Source organism: Balaenoptera musculus, chromosome 1 (genome assembly GCF_009873245.2).
Source record: "Balaenoptera musculus isolate JJ_BM4_2016_0621 chromosome 1, mBalMus1.pri.v3, whole genome shotgun sequence".
NCBI lineage: Eukaryota > Metazoa > Chordata > Mammalia > Artiodactyla > Balaenopteridae > Balaenoptera > Balaenoptera musculus.
In genome coordinates, this window is record NC_045785.1 from 123,419,269 (window position 1) to 123,443,923 (window position 24,655).

Below are 24,655 nucleotides of genomic sequence, written 5' to 3' on the forward strand. Positions count from 1 at the left end.
TCTTTCTTTAACTCTGGTAATTTGTCTTTCTTCCTTATTTCTGGAACATATTTTAAACAGACTTTAAACTCTCTAAATTGATCCTATATATCTCTAACTTTTCTCTTGTGTTTTTCATTTTTTAACTTTTTATACTTCATTCTTGGAAATATATCCTGAATTTTATCTAACTGTTCCTGTGTTCCCATTTTTTATTGTTGTCATTTGTATGTTTTTCCAAAATCATATTTTTAATTTCTAAGAATGTTTCTTTGTTCTGATTCCGCCTTTTTATAGCAATCTATTTTTAATTTGTAGATACAGTACAAATTAGAATTGTATTTAAGTTGCTTCTTCTGGCCTCAATTCTGCTTATTTATTTTGTTCCATTTCTTTTGTGCTGTGGATTTTTTCATTGTCTGGTAATTTTTGATTATTTAGTCATACTGATGAATGCAAGGCCTTAGTACTTAATATCAGTAGCTTGTAAGGTTTTTTCTGCCCTTGTGTAGCCTCTGTTACTCAGCATCCTTTCCCTTGATTGGAAGGGAGCTGTGAGCTGTGAATGTGGGGAGAGAACTGCCAGACTTTGCTCAGGGCCTATGGGTGGAAAGCAGACAGGCAGACCAGGCTGTACCCTCACACCTTCCTCAAATGAGAGGGATGCCAGTGCTGACACTAACGTTCTTAACCTTCCATACTCAGATTTTTATTTTCCTTGAAGAGTAATAGGTGACATTAGTTAATGCTTAGGTGATAAGTCTGGTGGGGGGAGGAAAAAGTCCCACTGACAGAGCTGGTGTGTGAACAGTCTGGTCACCCTGTTCTCTGCCCTTGTTTCCTACTCCTGCCTCAGTATTGACAACGGGGGAGCTTGAAATCCCCTCAGGGCTCCATTGGGGTAAATAATTCCCACCTCTATCGTAGTCTTCTACTGTGCCCTTCTGGACTGTGGTTGGTTTCTCTACCACCCAGTTTTAACCTCTTTCTCATTTCTGCAAATGTATCAAATTCTCAAGTTCTCTGAAATCTCACTCCCAGAGCTCTCACTCCCTTTTTTATTACTTTACCATCTTTTGGGATAGCATTTTAGAAATGAAGGAGTAAACATACCCTTAGTCTGCCCTCGTCTAAGAGAAATGTTGTGTGATTGCCATGGTCATTTTTATTTTCCCAGTATCTATCATAGTGCTTGGTACATAATAGGTCCTTGGTAAACTTTTCCCTTTTTTAATTTTTTAAAATCTTTTTTTATTATAGTATAGTTGATTTACAATGTTGTGCCAATCTGCTGTACAGCAAAGTGACTCAGTTATACACATAGAGACATGCTTTTTTAATATTCTTTTTCATTATGGTTTATCACAGGATATTCAATATAGTTCCCTGTGCTCTACATTAGGACCTTGTTGTTTATCCATCCTAAATGTAATAGTTTGCATCTACCAACCCCAAACTCCCAGTCCATCCCTCTCCCTCCCCCCCTCCCCCTCAGCAACCACAAGTCTGTTCTCTGTGTCTATGAGTCAGTTTCTGTTTTGTAGATAGGTTCATTTGTGCCATGTTTTAGATTCCACATGTAAGTGATATCATATGGTATTTGTCTTTCTCTTTCTGACTTACTTCACTTAGTATGGTAGTTTCTAGTTGCATCCATGTTGCTGCAAATGGCATTATTTCGTTCTTTTTTTATGGCTGAGTAGTATTCTATTGTATATATGTACCACATCTTCTTCATCCAGTCATCTGTCAGTGGACATTTAGGTTGTTTCCATGTTTTAGCTATTGTGAACAGTGCTGCTATCTATGAACATAGGGGTGCATGTATCTTTTTTTTTTTTTTTGGCTGCATTGGGTCCTTGTTGCTGCACGTGGGCTCTCTAGTTGCAGTGAGCAGGGGCCACTCCTCATTGCGGTGCGCACGCTTCTCATCGCGGTGGCCTCTCTTGTTGTGGAGCACGGGCTCTAGGTGTGCGGGCCTCAGCAGTTGTGGAACGCGGGCTCAGTAGTTGTGGCTCATGGGCTCTAGAGCGCAGGCTTAGCAGCCGTGGTGCACGGGCTTAGTTGCTTCGTGGCATGCGGGAATCCTCCCCGACCTGGGCTCGAACCCGTGTCCCCGCATTGGCAGGCGGACTCCCAACCACTGTGCCACCAGGGAAGCCTGTGTATCTTTTTGAATTATAGTTTTCTCTAGGTATATTCCCAGGAGTGGATTGCTGGATCATATGGTATTTTAGTTTTCTGAGGAACCTCCACACTGTTTTCCATAGTGGCTGTACCTGGTAACTTTTCTACAATAGAAAATGAATGATAATGACTGTACTGCTCCAGAAAGATATGTATTCTTCTGTGTCTTAAGAACTTGTAAAAATTCCACAGCCCTTAATAATCTCAACTGAACAAGCTCTGCCTCCAATTCTTTTTCCAAAGTAGTGTTTCATAATGAACTGTATGCAATCCCATAACCATTATGTTTCTCCCCGTTCACTTCTCCCTCTATCCATAACAATTATCAGTCTCTCCCCATTCACTTCTCCCCCTACTCTGTCTCTATGAATTTACCTGTCTCAGACATTTCATATAAATGGAATCATGTAATATATGACCCTCTGTGTCTGGCTTCTTCCATTTAGCATATTTCCAAGGTTTATCCATGTTGCAGAATATATTGGAACTTCATTCCTTTTAATAGTTGAGTGATATTTCATTCCATGGATATACCATACTTTGTTTATTATTCCGGAGTTGATGGACATTTGAGTTGCTTCCAGTTTGGGGCCATTTTGAATACTGTTGCTATGAGTATGCATGTATCAATACAAGTTTTTTTTTTTTGTATCTTTATTGGAGTATAATTGCTTTACAATATTGTGTTAGTTTCTGCTGTACAACAAAGTGAATCAGCTATACATATACATGTATCCCCATATCCCCTCCCTCTGGAGCCTCCCTCCCACCCTCCCTATCCCACCCCTCTAGGTCATCACAAAGCTCAATACAAGTTTTTATGTGGTTATATGTTTTCAGTTCTCTTGGGTATATATTTAAGAATGGAATTGCTACCTCATGCAGCATTCTGGAATATTATGAACAAGTTTTTGCCCCCCAAAATTAGGCAACTTAGGTGAAATGGACAAATTCTGAGACTCAAATTACCAAAACTGACTCAAAAAGAAATAGAAAACCTTTAAAAGACCTAAAACAAGTAAAGTAAGTGAATCAAAAAGAAATGCCTGGACTCAGAGGGCTTTAGCAGTGAACTCTTTATCAGATATTTCACAAAGAAATAAGAATTAACCTTTAGCAGTCTCTTCCAGAAGATAGAGGAGGAGGAACAACTCATTGTATGAAGTCAATATTACCTTGATTCTAAAGCCAGACAAAGTTATCGCAAGAAAAAGATTATAAACCCATATCCCTCATGAAAATGTACACAAAAATCCTCAACAAAATCTTAACAAATCAAATCCAGCAACATATAAAAAAGATTATACATTAAGACCAAGGTGTTATCCCAGGAATGTAAAATTGATTTAATAACTGAACATAAATTAATGTAGTACACCATAGTAATAGAAGAAAGGACCAAAACCTCATGATCATCTAACTAGATACAGAAAAAGCATTTGACAAAATCCAACACCCATTCATGATAAAAACCTGGAATAGAAGGGGACTTCCTAACCTGATAAAGAGCATCTACTAAAAAGCCTACATGTAACAGCATACTAAATGGAGAAAGACTGAATGCTTTCCCCCCTAAGATTGGGAATAAAGCAAGAATGTTTGCTCTAGCAGACTTCTAATTAGCATTGTAGTAGAGGTTATAGTCAGCTTAATAATGGAAAAAAATTTTAAACATCCAGTTTGGAAGGGGAGAAGTTAAAACTGTCTTTGTTTTCATTATCCTATATGTATAAAATTCTCGAGGAATTCACACACCAAAAAGCCTACCAGAACTAGTAATGAATTTCAGTGTTGTTGCAAGATACAAAATAAATATACTCTCTCAATGAACTGTCCAGAAAAATTAATTCCATTTGTAAATCATATATCTGATAAAGGAATTATATCTAGAACATATAAAGAATTCTTAAAACTCAATAGTAAGAATACAGGCAACTTAGTATTGTAAAGGAGCAAAAGATTTTAATATACATTATACCGAAGAAGATATAGGAATGACTAATAAGCACATGAAAAGATGTTCAACATTATTGCTCAGCAGAGTGCTGTTACTGTATAGCTACAGAGATGACTACTGCAGAATCTTATTTTAATCCTAAAGAACAATCATTACATTGTTCAAACAGACAGAAGCTTATACTATAAAATGTTGTACATTCATAGTAATTTTAAATTAGCTTTACGTTCTAAGAAGCCGTTCTACATGGGAGCTTTGTAGGTTTTTCATGTGTAACATATTATAAATTTATCTTTTAAATATAATAAATGTTTTCATATTAAAAAATAAAAATAAAATCATAATGAGATACTACTTCATACTCACTAGAATGGCTATAATCAAGAAGACCAAAAATAATAAGTCTTGTCAAGGATGTGGAGAAACTGAAACCTTCATGCATCGCTGGTGGGAATGTAAAATGATACAGCCACTTTGGAAGACACTTCGGCATTGTCTTTAAACTTTAAACATAAAATTACCATCCTACCCGACATTTCCCCCAAGAGAAATGAAAACATTTCCACAAAAACTTTTACACAAATGATCATAACAGCATTATTCATAATAATCGAAAACTGGAGAGACTTCCCTGGTGGTGCAGTGGTTAAGAATCCGCCTGCCAATGCAGGGGACACGGGTTTGAGCCCTGGTCCAGGAAGATCCCACATGCCGCGGAGCAACTAAGCCCGTGCACCACAACTACTGAGCCTGTGCTGTAGAGCCCGCGAGCGACAACTGCTGAGCCCGTGTACCGCAACTACTGAAGCCCGCACACCTAGAGCCTGTGCTCCACAACAAGAGAAGCTACCGCAATGAGAAGCCCATGCACCGCAACAAAGAGTAGCCCCCGCTAGCCGCAACTAGAGAAAGCCCGAGCAATGAAGACCCAATACAGGCAAAAATAAATCAATTAATTAATTAACTAATTTTTTTAAAAAAACAAAAAACTGGAAACAAGCCATTGCCCATCAATTGATGAATGAATTAAACACCATGTGGTCTATCCATGTAGTGTAACACTTTTCAGCCGGAAGGAAGTATTGGTTCATGCTACAACATGGATAAACCTTGAAAGCAGTATGCTAACTGAAGAAAGCTAGATGCAAAAGACTACAAGTTGTATGATTCCATTTATGTGACAGGTCTGGGAAAGGTAAATCTACAGATACAAAAAGCAGGTGACTGGAGGCTGTAGGTGGGAACAGGTGTGACTGCAAATAGGCACAAGGAATCTTTTTTAGTCATAAACTAGATTGGGGTGGTGGCTGTACCACTCTGTCAATATATTAAAAATCATTGAATTTTACACTTAAATTGGGTGAATTTTATGGCATATAGATTGTACCTCACTAAATCTATTTTTTAAAAAAGATGAGGTGGGTGCTCACTTTGGCAGCACATATACTAAAATTGGAATGATACAGAGAAAGGGATTAGCAGATACAAGCTACTATATATAAGATAGATAAACAACAAGGATTTACTGTCTAGCCCAGGGAACTATGTTCAATATCTTGTAATAAACTATAATGGAAAAGAATCTGGAAAAGAATATATGTATATACACACACATACAACTAAATCACTTTGCTGTACACCTGAAACTAACACAATACTGTAAATCAACTATACTTCAATAATTTAAAAAAATTTTTTTTTCAATTAAAAAGGATGAGGTGGGAAACAAGAGGTTGTGCCACACGCTATGTATTCTTGCACATAACTTCCTACTAACCTTGTGATGTGGTGATGGCGTCTAATTTTGTTGTTGAGGACACTGAAGCTCAGCAGGCATCACTTCCCTGATCAAAGTTGCCCAAGTAATTAAGTTGCCAAGAATATAGATAAAAGATACATATTGATTAAGAGGTGATTCACTGGGAGAATTAATTTGAAGATCCCATTATTATACTCTAGTGCTCATATGACATTCATATTGAAGACACCTAGAATGTGGTTGGAGGATAAAAACCAGAAAGAGCTACTTTGAATGGTTTCTGGAGTCATCATCTCTTAGCCCAGGTTAAATTCACTGATGAAATTATTGGGATTTTCTTTGTATATATGCGGGATTTTAAGAAAGTGATACCAAATGGTCTGAAAACGGCAGTGGAGAGTGAAGAAAAGGCTACTTTAAGCCTTTGACCTCAAGTTCATTTCAGAAGTTTGAAAAGAAAGTAGTGCCCGTAAGTGAAAGCAGGTTAGATAAGCTGAAAAATTGGTCAAGAAAAGATTGAAATTTACTAGCAGTAGAAGAGAAATGAGAGAAGATATATACCTTTCTATAGGACGGGGGGGCAGGTCTTAGGAAAAGAGTGTCAAAGTGAAAAAGTATGTATGAATCTGCCGAACATAGGACCCAACACAGCATCAATAGCTCAGTGATATAAATTGGTCTGATAGATTTAGAACTGAATAATGAAACTGTGATTAATAATATCCACAAAGATGTACTTTGGAACAGCAGCAGTAAAGAGGGAATCATCTTATTTATATTTTTGAGAGGGACAGAAAAAGGAGTAAATCCTCCCTTTTCACTTAACAGTAAGAAAGATATGTTTACCTGATTAATTCAGAGACCACATAACCCTTTTGTGTAACATGATAGGAGGTGGGAAAAGTAGAGTCAGTACTGAAATAGATGGTGTCTAATTTTCTCCCAGCTCTGCAATATGTGAAAGAAACATTTCCTTAACAGTTAAAATGAGAGTTGAATTCTAGGTGTTCTTAGTATAGACCAGAAGAAGGCTTCAAAATAGATTTTAAAAGAACAAAACTGCCTGAATTTTTAATACGGTTATTATGAGAGAGGAGAATCTTCTACAGCTTGGCGTTAGATTTTATCACAAAGAAAGTTCTTTTACATAGATCCTTTTTCCAATATGTTTATAGGTTTGAAATACTTATTTTGATTGGTCTAGTTCTTTCATCTCTGAAGTCTTTTATACCTCATAGAAGTATTATATTGAAAATTTATAAACGTTTTTGGTCTTTTTCAGTTCTCTATCCTGAGAAAATACCACTTAGGTTCTGCTATACACATATATGTGGTTGATTATATCCTAGAACATAGTGACTTTCGCTAAATGAAGTTCCAGCTGGTTTAGGCAGCCAGTTTTTTTGTATGTAGCATTTACTGATTACTGAAGTAAGAGGGCCTGTTCTATACTTTGATGATGTTAGATAGCATCAAAATTACAGCTCAGTGGGAATAGTTGGCATCTTCTTTATCTATCCTATGCCTTATCACTTATTTCTGCTTTAGGCAAAGGGACTTGATATTCTTTAAGTAACACTAGGCCTAACTTCTAGAGATATTTTAGACCTGCGCTATACAATATGGTAAGCACTAGCCTCATGGCTTTTATGCATGTAAGATGTGGCTAGTTCAATTTGAGATTTGCTTTTCAAAGCTTAGTATGAAAAAACTCATTAAATTTTTAAAATATTGATTTTATGTTGAAATATATTTGGGATATACTGGGTTAAATAGAGCATAATATTAAAACTAATTTCACCTGTTTCTTTTTACTATTTTCAATGGGACTACTAGAAAATTTAATTACATATGTACTGTATTTCTGTTGGACAATATTGATCTATAATAGTAAACCATTTCAGTGAATGTGTTTTAGCTGTCAGTGATATTTTTAATGTCAGTTAGTTATTTGTATTCAAATGTTTGTTCTCCTTACAACAAAAAGAAATTTTGGCATTTTGATTTTTTTTTAAGCCTCTCAAAGAACTATTTTCTAGATCTTCATTTTTCATACTAATTTTTATGAGATTCATAATATCATTGTATGTTGTTGCTTCTTCGAATAAGAAAATGTTGGGAATTCTCTGGTGGTCCAGTGGTTAGGACTTGGTGCTTTCACTGCTGGGGCCCCGGGTTCGATCCCTGATTGGCGAACTAAGATCCCGCAAGGTGCGTGGCATGAACAAAAAAAAAAAAAAAGAAGAAGAAAACGTTTACCACAATAGACTTTTTGAGAGCTGATTTTCATTACCCAATAGCCACTTAAATTTTTTAATTCAAAGAAGGCATCTGACCCTCAGAATGGGAGAAAATATTTGCAAACAAATCAACGGACAAAGGATTAATCTCCAAAATATATAAACAGCTCATGCAGCTCAATATTAGAAAAACAAACAACCCAATCCAGAAATGGGCAGAAGACCTAAATAGACATTTCTCCAAAGAAGACATGCAGATGGCCAAGAAGCACATGAAAAGCTGCTCAACATCACTAATTATTAGAGAAATGCAAATCAAAACTACAATGAGATATCACCTCACACCAGTTAGAATGGGCATCATCAGAAAATCTACAAACAACAAATACTGGAGAGGATGTGGAGAAAAGGGAACCCTCTTGCACTGTTGGTGGGAATGTAAACTGATACAGCCACTATGGAGAACAGTATGGAGGTTCCTTAAAAAACTAAAAATAGAATTACCACATGATCCAGCAATCCCACTACTGGGCATATACCCAGAGAAAACCACAATTCAAAAAGACACATGCACCCCAATGTTCACTGTAGCACTATTTACAATAGCCAGGTCATGGAAGCAACCTAAATGCCCATTGACAGACGAATGGATAAAGAATATGTGGTACATATATACAATGGAATATTACTCAGCCATAAAATGGAACGAAATTGGGTCATTTGTTGAGACGTGGATGGATCTAGAGACTGTCATACAGAGAGAAGTAAGTCAGAAAGAGGAAAACAAATATCGTATATTAACACATATACGTGGAACCTAGAAAAATGGTACAGATGAACCGGTTTGCAGGGCAGAAATTGAGACACAGATGTAGAGAACAAACGTATGGACACCAAAGGGGGAAAGTGGCAGGGGGGTGGGGGTGGTGGTGTGATGAATTGGGCGATTGGGATTGACATGTACACACTGATGTGTATAAAATTGATGACTAATAAGAACCTGCTGTATAAAAAAAAATAGAGAAAACCTATTTATTAGGTTTATAGACATGTGTGCAATTTAAAAAAAAAACAACACTACTGTTACCTTGAAAAAAAAAAAAAGACTATACATTTTCCTGTAAGCACAGGTTTAGTCACATCCAAGTTTTGGTATGTAATATTTTTATTATCATTCAATTCAAGTTATTTTCTAACTCCAATTGTGATTTGTTTTTTGGGGGATTACTTAGAAGTAGTGTATTTCATAACTTCTAGTTACTTTTTTATTACTGATTTGTAGCTTAACTACAAGTCAAGAAACACACTTTGTATAATTTTAATACTTTGAAATTTGTTAAAATTTGCCTTATAGCACAATATGGTCACTTTTAAAAATGTTCCAAGTGTGCTTGAAAATAATTTGTGATTTAAAGTTTTGGAGTATAGTGACTATATATCTGCGTGTTGAATCAAATTTGCTGCTCACGTTATTTAAGTTTTCTTTATATCCTTACTAATTTTTGGGGGGGGGGGGTCTACTGGTTCTGAAAGAGGTATCCTCTATCAGTGAATGACAGCAGTATGTTAAATATCCTATTATGATAGTGAACTTGTCTGTTTTTTCCTTGTAGCTCAGTTGCTCTATATAATTTGAAGTTAAGTGCATACAAATTTAAAACTTCCTGGTAAATTGGTCTTGTTGATATGAAGTGCCCTTGTTTATTTCTCGTAATGCTTTTGCTTTCAAGTCTACTGTATCTGTTATTATATAATTTCCTTTTGGTTTATATTTGCACAGTATATCTTTTCCAATTCTTTTACTTTCAACCTTTTGTACCATTATGTTTTGTTTTTTTAATAAATTAAAAAAAAATTTTTTTTTAAAGGCATCTGGACATATTCCTTTAGTTATTTTCGTACTGTTTCTGAGCATGTTATTGACACTTATTTGAGAAAAATGTGTAACTTTTAGTTTTTCTTGATTTCATTGCTTTGTTTTGATTTTTCTATAGAGACTACTAAGGAGATTTCTGAATGAAAATGCTTTTCAGAAGCTTGGATTTTTTTGCTTGTACATTTCTTCCCCAGGGCAGTTGTGTTCTGTAGTTAGAGCTTCTGTGATTTTTTGTTTTTTTAATTTTTAATAGGAAATTGGAAATGGAAAGCTGTGTTCCCTGTTTGTTTTATGGTTACTTTATTGCTCTTGCCTCTTAAAGTAGGGTTCATGGCTTTGGTTCTTAAAATGTTTGTTTTTGTGGTTAATTTCCCTAGAAACACTAAACTCGGTTAATAAAATAGGACATGTTTAGAGGTTACTGGATGGTAAATTAATTATTCAGTTGATTCTAGAGTATGGTTGAATAAAGCAGCCATTCTTCCAAAAACATTTACAGAAGGTCAATTTCTAATATGATTCCCTTTTCAGGCACTACAGACACCACCTCCAACAACACCGCAGCCGTGATTTCCACAGCGCCTCCGGCTTCCTCAGCAGTCACTTCCCCTTCTCTGAGTCCCTCCCCCTCTGCCTCAGCCTCCACCTCCGAGGCATCCAGTGCCAGTGAGACCAGCACAACACACACCACCTCCACTCCTTTGTCCTCTCCTCTTGGGACCAGCCAGGTGATGGTGACAGCATCAGGGCTGCAGACAGCAGCAGCTGCTGCCCTCCAAGGAGCTGCACAGTTGCCAGCAAATGCCAGTCTTGCTGCCATGGCTGCGGCTGCAGGACTAAACCCAGGCCTGATGGCACCCTCACAGTTTGCAGCTGGGTAAGGTGCTTTCTCATCTTGTTTACATCTGAGAAACAGCTAGGAGGTCATCCCTGGAGTTATTGTTGGGAATACTTTTTCATCACTATCTTAAATGCAAAAAAAGACAAGAAACAAAAACAAAAAATCCTTTAAAGCCATAATCTCTTTGAAATGGGTTGCTCTATAGTAGTAGCACAAGGATTTTGATTATGGTTGGAATTAAGTTTCTTAACACTCTGGAAGGACAGTAGTCATACCTTTATTTCTAGTTGAAGATACAGAACACCAGGCCACTGATTATACCTGAGTGATGGGACCAGGAAGAAAGCCCAGGATTCCTGACTCTTATTCTTATGCTTTCTCCATTAAGCTCTGAACTGTCTGCTTTCTAATTCTCAAACATAAATAAGAGATACAGTAATAGGATTCCCAATTTTATATTACCATCAAACAAATAAGAATTACTTTGTAAATATATTCCTTTCTCTGGCATTTTTTTCCTTTTGTTTTGGAAAAAAGGAGAATGAAGTAATTCAAAGAGTTACAATGACTGCAAGTTTTACATTTTGTGTGGACCATAACCTTGTTTTGCTTTGTACAAGTGAGCATCAAGGAAGGCAGTAACTTGGAAGCACTAACCAACCCATGTAAGAGTATAAAGAGAACAACATATTTCCATATACTTCCCCAGTTGTATTTTCCTTTTCTTATCCATTTGGGTATGTTGTCAAACTGACACAGGCATCTACGTTGTAATAAAGTGACTGCTCTTTTGGACTTTCAGAGGTGCCTTACTCAGTCTCAATCCAGGGACCCTGGGTGGTGCTCTCAGCCCAGCTCTGATGAGCAACAGTACACTGGCAACTATTCAAGGTCAGTAGAATTTTTTTCCTTACTTAGCCTTTTTTTTTTTTTTTTTAAATGGAGGAAGTCTGCTTTGCTAGAGGTGAGAGTGATGGGAAGAGATAGTTGAATTGATAATGCTGACTAACGTGAGGACCAAGAATGTGTCCTTGTAAACAGCTTTGTAAGAGAAATATAGGTGTCAGTCTGTAAGAACAGGAAATATACTTAGTTTGGTGTATTAAGAAACCAGGACTGGGACTTCCCTGGCAGGCCAGCGGTTAAGACTCCAAGCTTCCACTATACGGGGTGTGGGGGGTCCTACCCCCTGGTCGGGGAACTAAGATCCCACGTGCCGCATGGTGTGGCCAAAAAAAAAGAAAGAAAGAAACCAGGACTTTAATGCTGATATTTATCTTCTTATGTAAATAGACTTGGAGGCAGAATTTCCTCCTACATTTATCTAGATAGTCATCCGAGACCCATCCCCAGACAAACTTGACCAAGAAAAATTCTCCAGTCCCCACCCCCGCCCCTAAGAGAGCCGTATACAAGAAGGCCCTATAACGAATTAACATTGGAGCACGTCATGCAGACGTCAAGAGTACTTTTAATTCTTGTTAGGTTCTGCCCTTTGTATATCCCCATCATTATAGAGCATATATTCGCTTGGATTTTAATGTCTCTTTTACAAGCCCAGATGGGTCCCTTTTGGCCTTAGCATGCTATCCAGTCTAAAATGAGTCTAAATCCACTCATTCTATGTATTGAAGGGTTTGATTTGTTTAACGTCTGAGCTTTGTGTTTGAAGATGCTTGCTGTTACGTGATTCAAGGAAACACTTTGAGACATCACTATATTAATCTGAGAAATTTTTCTTAAAATAATTTGGGCTTAAATGAGAGTTCTTGGGGCCAAAAATAAGCTGTTAACGAACTTCAATTAAGATTAGTGTTTCATGGATGATATCTCTACAGTATACTGTAGACAATATTAGTTCCAGACAAATCTAAAACATGACCTAGATTACCTTACATTATATTGACTTTCTCATTGACTAAATCATATGTGAAATTGATGGTTAGATCTGTAAAGCTTTTATTATAAAAGGATTTCTTTTTGGAGTAAGATTTGTGATAAATCACTTTTTCTCTTGCATTTCGGTGTACCTCTGGGCTGTAGTGATACTAAAAAGGCAAGATGCCTTCCACAGGGCATAACTGAGTACAGAACAGGTACTCCCGGGGAAGGTCTAGAACTGGACTATGACCCTGAGCCTGGAATCTCAGAAAACGTCAGGCTGCACCAAGACTCACTGTTCTGTACTCTGTGTGTGATCACGTCCAAAGTCAAGGACATCCCCTCAGTTCCTCTCTCGCTCTTTATATATTATGTAAGAAATCAGTCAAATTTTTAATCCACTAAGAAATACATGTGCCTCAAATATACATGTGAGGATGTGGCTATATCGGTGAGGGGATTGTGGGGGGTTGTCAGATACAGGAAAAGATATTAGAGTGCCCAGTTATTTTAATGAAAATTTTGATGATGAAGGAGAAGCAACAGCATTACAGAAAAATTCTTATGCATTGAAGCAAGTCCTAACCTTAGAAGCCCCCTACATCAGTATAGCTCTGCTTTCCTCCTACAGAGACTCATTATTCTCCTTTGTACAGGTCATAGAAATTAAATGTTTTGAAGTGAGAAATGAATCACACCTTATACTTTATTTGGTAATATATAACTTATTTTAGAACTAAAGTCTTTTCGAAAGACAGTTTTTATCCTGTATATCACACTATAAAGTGCTCAAATTTATCAGTAATGCCAGTTGGTTTGATAAAAGCGAACTATATTTTAATGCCTTAATCACTGTAGCTAGTTTGTTTTTTGAATGGAAGTAATCTAAAGTCAGTAATCTTCATTAAAAACAAAATTATTGGATTTAACAAATACTTCTAGGTAGATGGAATAAAGTTGAGATTTCAAGACAGAAACATGACTCTTTGATTCTCCTCACCTATGCTGATCATGCTCATTAAATTAGAGTTTTCAGCCCTTTAGGCTCTTTCAAAATTATAAATAAACTTTAGTTGGTGACAGTATAGTGCTGTAATTAAGGGTAAAAAATTCAGTTAAGGGATACGCTTTTTCCATCTGGGTTGTAGGAAAACTCAGTACATTTGATGTGTTGCTTGGCTTCTCCGGGATGATGCTAACATTGTCCTTCCTGCCTGTTTTGCGGGGGGTTTGTCTGTAGCTCTTGCTTCTGGTGGCTCTCTTCCAATAACGTCCCTGGATGCAACTGGGAACCTGGTATTTGCCAATGCGGGAGGAGCCCCCAACATCGTGACTGCCCCTCTGTTCCTGAACCCTCAGAACCTCTCTCTGCTCACCAGCAACCCAGTTAGCTTGGTCTCTGCCGCTGCAGCCTCTGCAGGGAACCCTGGACCTGTAGCCAGCCTCCACGCCACCTCCACCTCAGCTGAGCCCATCCAGACCTCGCTCTTCACGGCGGCCTCTGCCAGCGGGGCTGCCGCCACCACCACCGCCTCCAAGGCCCAGTGAGCTGGGCTGAGCGACACTGCCAGCCCCCTTCTTCACTCCGAGTGCGACTGGCTGCCAGCCTGGCTGAGACCGAAACACGTGATGGGCTTCCTCTTGCCATGTTGCAAGGGCAAGGGAGAGGAGGGAGAGAAGAAAAACACATGCCGGAAAAAAAGGATGGAAACGGGACAACATTTGCCTAATTTTGTAATAAAACGCTGTCTTTTCAGGATTGCTTCATGGATTGGAGAACTTTCTAACCAAAAATTTAAAAAAAAACAAAAAAAAAGGCAGAAACAAAAAATCAAAAACAAACAAACAAAAAAATAAGTGAAAGGACTACTTATCATTTCCAGCAGTCATGATGACGAGTTAAGGTGGGTTACCAATTCCAATATAGGAAGGGGATTTCTTGTTTGTCTAAATTTCTTTTTTTCTTAAAAAAAAAAATCATTTTTATGGGTCTGTTGTACAGGCCATTAAGTCATAACAAGGTGTTTATAATCGTATCAATTGTGTTGGGGGTTCCTTTCTTAACTGGTACAATTTAGGCAGGCCTGTATTACTGTATCTCTATTGTTATTGTTGTTGGTGTTGTTATTGTTTTTTATATATATATATAGTTTGGACATGTTTATCTCTTGCTCCTGGATCCTATTTCAGTGAGCTCCCACACTGTGGGGCGGGAGGGTTTTAGGGTAAGGGGGACTTAACGTTCTTAACTGCGGGGAATGTTCTTGCTGGTTTCCTTATCCTTGATGACTCTTACAGAGGTGCTAGAAAATTATTTTCTTTTGCCACTTATGCAAGAGGCTTGGTGCAGAAGCTGAAGGCAGTGTGTGCAAACACTCCCACTCCACACACGCCCCCTCCCCCCCATCAGGTGGTGCCTTTGGAGCACTTTTGCGTAGGAAGGAATTCCTGCTGAACTGTAGCTCTCACTCACCCCAAATCATTGAATGACCTGAGGCCCAGATCCTGTGGTGCAACAGTGCTGCTTTCTGCTACTTTCAACAGGAATGGCTGTACATGTTGCAGGGCAGGATTTGGTTCCGAAGAGCAAAGACTACTGCAGACACCTAACTTGGTGGTTCTCCTGATTTCTTATCTCCTGAAATGCTCTACTGTTGGTGTGTTTGTTTGTTTTTTCCATTTTGTGGAAGTTTTTCATCCGAACTTCCTTTAACTTACTTGGCAAAGAACAAAATGACTTACTGAAATTGGGAAACTTTTCCCTTCTTTTGTTTTCTGAAGGAACTCTACTAGACTGTTTTCCATTGGTTATAGATCACCGAAAGAGGTGTGATGAGAAGAGTCTGAGGTTAGCGACAGACTTTCACCAGATGGCTTATCAATTCCTCTCACCCTGACACTCTCCTTGGTTCTCTGACTAGAGAAGGCACTCATTAGCCGGGCATGGGATCTGTAGAACCTTTGAAGGACTTTGAGCAGGAACTTTGCACACACCTCAAGTGTCTCCTTGGTTTGTTAGTGGTGCTCCTGCTAGGTAGGTCTAAATGGCAATACGCATCGCTCTGTTCATTGTAGAAGGGGATTAGCTTCCGTAATTGTTTCCAGGGTATTTCTAGACGATGTAAATGAGCCCATGAAAAGGAAGTGTTTATGGAAGTAGATGAAGAGGAATGAGGGTAACTTGGAAATTAGATTCCCCTTTTTGTCAGTGTTCTATTATTTTAGTATCTGTATCCAAAAAGTTCCCAAAAGACTGGATCACTGCAGTGCAGCTCATCTGAGCTCCCTTCTTATTGGAGTGAAAGGTTCCCATCTGGTGTTTGTGGGTGCTTGCTTACATCTCCGGTGGTCCTATGACTGCACTTTTTCCCCATTTCGAGCTGGGGGCTGAGAGAGAGCTTACAGGTAATTTTTCTTCTGCATGCTCTGCTTATATCCACAAGGGAGCTTGGATTCTGTGTATTTGTCTCTTCACAGTGTTGGGAAAGGCAGTGATACAGACACAATGTGCATTTTTGTTTGTGATCATCCAAGTGGGAGACAGGCATATTAATATTAAAAGACCAGAAATGTTTTAGTTCCCTTGTTAATTTTTCTTCTATTCCTTCTGTCTTCCCATTTTATTTCACAAAGTATTTAATTAACTACCCTTCACCTTCCTAAGATCCCTCCAAAATCAATGAACTGCAAGCAGGGAAACTAACAAATGTCCATCCACCGTTTTTGTGTGTGGTATGTTTTTTTTATGTTGTTTTTTTGACTAAGCTTGAACCAAAGTCAATTTTTAGCAAGCTGCTGTACTAATGGACTAGTTTATATCGTGCAGTTCAGACACATTGAGGAGATAGATGCTACTGACAATTTCTTTTTTCATTTGTCTTTATTAATTTTATATAAAAGTTGCTGCTTGTTTTAACCTTTTATGTTGGTAAGTTGTAATATCCTCTGGGCAGACATTAACTTGATTTTTTAAGTAGTTTATTTAGTTTGGTGTGTAAATAGAATGGCAGTGTCAGTTACTAAATTTTCTCCTCTTCATCCCACTATTTCTCTGATGTAGTTGAATTTAATCTTTTATCCTGATTTGACATCTCCAATTTTAGTCTGTGCAAATGATTTTAGGGCTGTCAGTAATACTGTAGCTGCCCATAGTGATGAGTCCCTCCCCTGGGAGTGGTAAGTTAGGAGGAAGGATTCAGGGAGGGAAGTGCTGATACCCACCATACTGGATTAGAGGTTGTAGCATTAATTTCCCAAAATTGCTACCAAAGGAAGCGTTGAATCCCAAGGGACTCAAGCCCAATGGATTAAGAGGAAGAGCAAGGAAAGGCTGTGTTTGTTTGTTTTCCTATGTGGTTCAAAAATGCTCCCTCTCCCAAATAAGATTCACCAACAGACTTCAATATTAAAAAAAAAAAAGATACTAAGCTTTAAATGTCAGTACGATGGTCTTCTCTTCCCTGCCCTGTCTATATTCTCTAGTTAATTCGGGATAGGGGGATTCTGCCTTTGTGTATGTGGGGTCGTGGATCACTTTATGAAGATTAAATTTAAACCAGCGTAAAAACCTGTGTTTAAAAGAAGAAATAAATCCTTAGACAAAGGTAACTTTTAGAATTTTTCTCTTTTTTTCTCTTATTTAAAAACAAGTTGTGAAATGAAAGGTACATTTACACATGTACACATGAAACACTAAAACAGCTTGTTGATGGGTGTTTAACTTAAAATTGACGCCCCATCATCATCATCCCTAGATAGTCTACTGGTCATATTGTGTCATGACTCAACCTTTAGTCCTTTTTTACTTTATATCATCTTTTTTATCATCTCAAGAAATGCTTTTCGAATTGAATGAATCTCCTAAGCTAAGGTACTCAGACTTAACTTTTAGCCACCTTATATGGGAGAGTCTGGAAATTAAGAGGGACCATTTGACCAAAAAGAGATGTTTGGTAGCGTTTCTGCATTTCTAAGAGGAAGGGCCAGATAGGTCATCACAGTTCATTGTGTCATTCTTCTTTTTTTCCCCCTTAATGTTTATGCAAGTTTTATTTTATCCCTGAATTTGGTTAACACATATTAAGCCAAAGACTAATTCTAAATGCATTTATAGCGATACTGTATTTGCCCATGGTAATGGGCCCTCCCTAGGGAGTGGTGAATGTAATTGTTTGAATCCTGCTTATCACAAGCAGGGCAATTTGGTTGTGAACTTGTATTTGTACCCTGTATACATCTAAAGGACAGCAGAAAGACCTGGAAAAGGGCTTCTCAGAGGAACAATATTATTGTTCCTGATTTAAGAAATATGTTGAGTGCCATGTTAGTTTAAATGTTTCTGAAGTTACATAGGCAGCTTTTTAGAATTAAAAAAGTTGTTCCTATCCATTCATTACCTGATATAAAACACACTTGCTTTTATTTATTTGGTAAGAAAGATCAATACCATCCCAGTTTACTCAACTTATTATTGAGGAATGGAACCAAAGGAATCCAACTTTCGTTTTGTGTAGGACCGTACTGATTTGTACTTCATGGTAGCATTATTAGAAATTAACGTTTTTTTAAAAGGGAAAATAATATTAATTAAAAGATTTTTAGTGAGATTATCTTGCCAATTTGTTCTACACAGTTCATTCATTGTTGGGGAGAAAAGCACAATTGTACCTCTTTTTTACATTATTTTGTTCTATTATCCCTCATTTATTTGGGAAGTTGGGAAAAAACCTTGTCTATATTCAGAAGCACAGATGCTTGACACAATATTTAAATTCAGCCCAATCTTTATCATTAAATTTTCTATTTAAATTGCTGGGAAAGCTGGATACATTTGAAAATGTAGGAAATTAATGTAGATTTTTAAAGTTGTAAATCCTGATAGTAAACATTGCAGTTAGTGAATAATAAACACTTGGCTTACAAAAGAAACTCTTTGTTGTTCATAGTCTAAAGTTGTTCCCAAACCATGTCATCCTCACAAAACTTTCTTTACCAAGAAAAAAGTAAAATCGTTACACTAGGAAGAAGAGAGAGAGAGCAGACAGGGAGCAGTCAGCAAGCCCTGAGCGTCAGGGCCGGCCGAGAGCAGGCGAGCGGTGGGCAGCACCTGGTTCAGACCTCCTGCTGGCAGTCTGCTGTGGCCTTGGACCCCTCAGGGGCCCCCCAGAAATCAGTCTGCGATCTGAGAGCCCTCCGTTAAAGAGCCTCAACAATTGATTATGAGAGTTGGTCGAATACATTCTCCTTAATCGGCATCTAAAATTGATGAATTTAAAGTTTATTCGTTCAGACCGTGTTTATTGGAGCTGAAGATGTTAAAAAGACCATCAGTACTAATGGAGAAAAAGACTAAAAACTTGAAATTTAAAATTACTCAAATGGGCAAGAACTGATGGATTCATCTGATCATAACCCATTGTGAGTTCATTTTTGTATGTGTGTGTGAAAAGCATTTAGTGAAAAGCATTTAGTTTCATCACAGCCCTGGCCATCTTTTTGCATAGATGGTGCACACAGTACAAATGTGAACTTGGACAGAAATAGGATAAGTAAACTGCTTTCAACATTAAAGGCAGATACTAATCCTGTTCTGCCTCATTCTTTTCTTAATCTAAAGAGATTCAATGGGACACGCCTGAAATTTTCAGTAAGATATTTGAAAGGATTCCATCCAAAGGGCAGGGAATATGTCTTTTCTCAGAGTTGTCAGGTTTACACCCAGATTTCCGTATGATTTGTGAAGTTGCTTTCTTCTGACCATCCTTATTCATGAAGCAGTTCCATGTGTGGGCTCTTCTACTCTCAGCCTTTGCTCAAAGCAGTAAACCTTAGCAGATCTTACGTTGATTCTGTAATCTGGATCTCCTTTCCTCTCTTCCTTCTCTTCCTTTTCTCTTTGAATGGTGATACCTTAATCTGGGAGGGTAATGCTCGTGGGTAACAGCTAGCTTCTGGCCCCTTCATAAAATACCTCAGCATAGTTTAGCATTGTTACAGAACTGGTTTTAAACTAAAAACCAAATAAATAAGTAAAAAGAAAGAACTTTATAAATAGTGGAAATAATTCTAGCTGTAGCATTTAGTTGAACTGATGTTTATTATGATTGATAAACATGATTGATGCGGTATGTATTTGGGATCCTGTTTATAGGGTTAGGGAGGGTGGGTGGGGAGAGAAGAAGGTGATTATGTTAGAAGGAAAATGTTGCATTGCTCGTGTGTGTGTTTGCTTTTCCTTATCTCTGTCTTGCCAAAGGAAACTTGATCATCCCTGTGTCTGGGTTTGGGATTCGTTAGCCTCTCTGCGGTCTGGCCTGCAGTGCAGCGTGTGGTGGCATGCAGGTTACACGTGGGCTGTCCAGTTCAGGGTCCTCGAAGGCATTTACATCCCTTCCTGTGGCCGCCCAGGCCCCCCCATACCCCGCCAGCCTCTCCTGACGATTCATTACCTCTGTACGTAGCAAGAGCTTAGGAGAAGGATGAATGTGTGAATGTCGGGGTGTGTGGTTGAGAAATAAGAGGCAGGAGTAGAGAAGCACCATTTAAATGTGGAGAGGAAAGGAGAAATGAATGATTGATGCATCTTAATCTAAGAAAATTAAGCAGGTTTTTTGTTTCTTGTTTTTTTGTCGCCCTCTGTCATGTTAATGTTGTGCTAGTAGCACAACAGTTTAAAACCTCACTTCCTTTTCTCATACCGAGGCTAATTTTGTCTCGACCAAAAATGCGAACAGAAGAAAACCAGATCAAGAAGTTGAAAGCCAACCTGCTCGCCTCTTACCTGTGATACGGTGTGACCTTTAGGGATGGGTTAGTTAGTGAGATTGAGAAGAGTATTGTTCTTAGTGGGGGTGTGAATGAGAAATGATGCTGGTTTAGGAACAGTTAAGAGTCCTTTCTGGCCATACTCTGGGACAAACTTTCTTGGCTCCCTGAGTTCAGATATAGACTCTATGTCCAGAAAGGCTATTTTTTAATAAGTGATCCATCTCACAGAACCTAAGTGGGGTTCGGTTTGGATACCAAAGACACTGCATTGTTTATCCTTACGTTTTCTACACAGGCAGAGGGAATAGGAACAAAAAGCTGAAATTTGGAAAAGCTGTATTTACCTTTGTCTCTTTCCTTTTCCTCTCCCCTCCCCATCCCCACTTTTTGAAGGAAGTCTTATTGGTCATCCTGGCTTTGGAAAAGAGATTTATTTAGTTTCACTCTGCTGGCTCTGTAAAGATGGATAGAGTTGCTAAGTGTGGCAGTGATATTCTTGGAACTGCTGGGAAATTTAGGGGGGGTGGCAAAAGATGGGGGTAGAATTCTTTTCTTATTTCCCTTTATCTAACGCTTATAAAGAGAACCAGTACAGCCTGTTTGAGTTCAGATGATATTTGGTTGTTCTGTCACTTGTGAAGGATAAGCATTTTCAAGAGCAAGATAACATGGAAATCCAAAAGGCCTTCCTTTATTCTTCCGTAGAGCTGTATTGTTCCCGAATGTTTTTACATATGGGCTCTGGGGAATTGAGTAGTTCACTGTTTTGGTGTACTATTGACGAGACACAGAAAAGAGGGGAAGGATAAGAAATGTGTTGCTCTCGACAGAAAATGATCAGGTTGCAGAACTTCGTGACAGCTTTACTAATAATCTTATTGTTCTGACGTTATCTAAAAGTGGTGTTAATATTGTGTGACTTTTCAAAGCGCTAGATAGGTCAGGAAGCAGGTATCAAGGCTATTGAAGATAAGAGCACTTGAAACAACAGTTGAGGGAAGACAAGGCAAACATGATGGACCGCCACTGCACCCGGAAGTGACGCTCCCAGGGTGGGCAGGGCGGGGCCGGTGCCCGTTATGATTCTTTCTGCGTCCCTGAGTCAGCCCACTCCTCACAGGGCCCGCCACCCAGTGCCCCCTTCTGGTTCAAACCCAGGACACTGTCAGAAAGTTCAGACCCCAAAACTAATTTACTGTAAAAAAAAAAAAAAAAAATTGAGGTCTGCTGCAAAGTTCCCCCGAATTTTCTTTGTTTACTTGTTCATCATTGTTTTCATGGAGTCAGCCACAACCTCACAAAAGCAGCTTAAGGCTTCTTTCGTAACTTGGCAGTGGCATTGAGCTCTCTCACATGATATCCCAAAGTCTGCAGGCAGACCGTTGGGTACAGTGCTGTTTCCAAAATGACACGTCCAAACACTTCTTTAAAATTGGGATCTCCTTCGAATGAAAAAGGACAGAGCCAAGGAGAGAGAAGACTCTGTACTCCTACCTAGTCCCGCAGCGTCTCTGAGTCTGAACAATAGAGCAGGAAAGGGAAAGCACTTTCGGAAGCTGGAACGACAGTCCTGTTAGGAAAGGCTGTAGTTGTAGGCGGGTGGGGTGCCACGTCTTTGGTTCTGATCCTACGTGGGTCTGCGGAAGGCACGTACTTTATGAGAGTAGAGTGGACTAGCCTGGTTGTGTGTTAAGACTGCAAACAGCTGGGAGGGGGGAAAGGAGAGAACCGAAGACTTTGCAACTGTATTATAACATTGGCTTTTGACAGCGTAAATGGTGCGTCTCCCCTGAGTGCAGGCGAAGTGGAGACGCAGACTTCTTCCGGCTTCTTACCTCTGCTCGCGGGGCCTGTGTGCATTACTCAGTCCACAGGAGGTGTCACTCCGAGGAAATGCCCTCCCCCACGTTAGACCGTAGTTCAGTCCCCGCAGCTGTGGTGGTGGTGGCAGAGGCGGGGTGAATAAGCGTGGGGTTCTCCGCCCACCACGAGTCCAGGAGCTGTTGTATACCTCATTTCTAACTCGTGACTGAGTAACTTGCTTTAAAACTTTCTCTAAACCCTACAGAGTTGCCAAGTCTGCCCTCCCCTCCTCTGAGTAATGTTGAACTCTGGCCTATAGCATCACGGGACCTGTAGCCTAGGGTGGGACCTCCCAAAGCCTCTGAATGTCGCTGCTTTAAAAGCTACTGCAAACTGAGGGCAAATTGCAATCTTCTCCTCCTTTTTGTTGCAGGGGGTCTTCCCAGGTCTCTTAACATCTGTTCCCCGCCACCCTGCCCTTAGGGGCTGGCCAGCCGGCCACACCCCGACCCCGCCCCCCATCTCTGACTGCCGGCCACACCTCCCCTCCAGTACTTGCCTTGTCCCTGGTGCGGGGAGGCCATCCCCTTCCCCTGTGAGGCCTCAGGGTTCTGCTTATTTTCAGGACTTTGGGTGGAAGGGAAGACACCAAAGGCTCCTTTAAGCTGACTGCTGCATACACATTTCACTTTTTTTCCCTTGACATGACCAAAAAAAAATCCAAATATTTAAGTTTTTATTGTTATTAATATCATTATTATTTGACAATCTTATATCCAATGGGCTGTCTAGAAGCTGCATCCCCAGCCCTTCACCTTTTCTTTGAATGTAGTTCCCAACCTTCAATTCCCACCCCCAATGTTGAAAAACAGAGCTTTGCCAGGTCTTACTACTGCTGCTATAAGCCAGGGGAGGGTGTGGTTTCTTTGTTTTGTTTTGTTTTGTTTTTTAAATTTCCAGCCAAAACCAAAGATTTTTTAATGATTGTATAAACTCAAAACAAACAAAAAAACCAAAGAAAAGGGAAGTCTTCAGCGTCAATCCAGTCTGTGGCGTCCTGGTGTTTAGAGGAGCGAGGCCCAGGGCAGGGAAGGGGGGTGCCCCTGACTGCACTGAAAGGGCAGGGAGTCTGTTTCCCGTGCTCCAGGGTTTGCAGAGGCGCATGCTTGGTAGCTTTGGCTCCTGCCAACCTGTGAACATGCCATGGAACGAACTGGCATTTCAGATTTTTCCAAAACGGTAGGCAGAAGCCCATCACCACGACAGTCCTCCCTACAACAGCCATGGTCACTGCAGGGGCTTAGCGCAGGGACTGGGAGCCCGGGGCGTGCTGCTGGGCGCCTTGGACTCCACAGAGTGGGGGAAGTTGAAGACACTGGTGCAGGATTGGCTGCTCTGCCGGGTGCTTTAACCTCTGGGGCCGTGCCCGTGAATACTCGCCAAGGTGCCCTTCTGAGCCTTTTCTCTCTTTTCCTTTACTGGAACTGCTTGGAAGTGGCTGTCCTGTTTGTGAGAAAACACGCAGAACGATTATCAAGCTTTTTCATTTCTCCTTACTGTAGTTTGTTTCCTTTTTGCAGCACCACTGTGCAACTATGCATTGTATTTCACAACCTTTTGTGCTAGGTAGATGCCTGTGACTTTTTAACTTGGGGGGTGGTGGGTGCAAATGAAGGAACTTTTTACACGGATCTTTTTAATCTCAGTTGATTAGGGGAGGGGGGGATTTGGTTCTAGGGTCATACAAGCTCTATCCCAAAGCAAAATCCAAATGTTAATAATATTAGCCTGATGCAGATACCAAAGATAATTTCTTTCCTGCAGAACCTTAGACTCGTGTATTAAGTACGATTACCCAGCACTTGCATTAGTCTAACCTCAGTAATTCCAAAGCTTAGATGTATATTTTGGTATATTTCTGGGATATTAAAAAAAAAATGTCGTTTAACTTCTTGTTTGTTTCAGTGTAATGCTCTTAAAGTCATAGCATGAAGATAACTGAACTGTCCTATTCTTAGTAGTTTGAAATAGTATTTTTGTATGTTTTGGGTGTGTCTATGTATGTAGTAACATAACAGTTTTCACTGCCTAGGTGTTCATAATAAAAAAGAAAACAAAAAAGTTCTGAGTGTACATAATATTCAGTAATAAACTTCCACCGGGGTCAATTTGGATTGAATACTCGCTGATTATCGGTCCCAACTGGGATTTTGTTTTAAAGAGACAGTGGTTTTGTTTTTTTTTTTTCTAAAGCTGTTTTCTTTCTCTCTGTCTTTAAATATCTTAACTCCCCCCACCTTTTTCTTTTCTTCCTTTTTTTTTTTTTTTTTTTTAAATATTGATTCAGGGGTGTTTTTCCACTGTT

The 24,655-nt window shown here is 39.2% G+C and overlaps 1 protein-coding gene across 3 annotated transcripts in view; it reads left to right on the plus strand.

Annotated features, from left to right (window-relative positions):
• Positions 1 to 19,865, plus strand: part of POU2F1 (POU class 2 homeobox 1) — a 178,965-nt gene extending 159,100 nt beyond the window's left edge. For 2 of the 3 annotated variants that reach the window (XM_036872619.1, XM_036872609.1), the window contains 3 exons: positions 10,530 to 10,875; positions 11,642 to 11,730; positions 13,961 to 14,516. In XM_036872619.1, the coding sequence (XP_036728514.1) occupies positions 10,530 to 10,875; positions 11,642 to 11,730; positions 13,961 to 14,268 (743 nt within the window). In that variant the 3' untranslated portion in view covers positions 14,269 to 14,516. Of the gene's footprint in view, positions 1 to 10,529; positions 10,876 to 11,641; positions 11,731 to 13,960 lie in introns of all 3 variants that reach the window. The other variant, XM_036872628.1, reaches the window with a different exon arrangement.
• Positions 19,866 to 24,655: the final 4,790 nt, after the last annotated feature.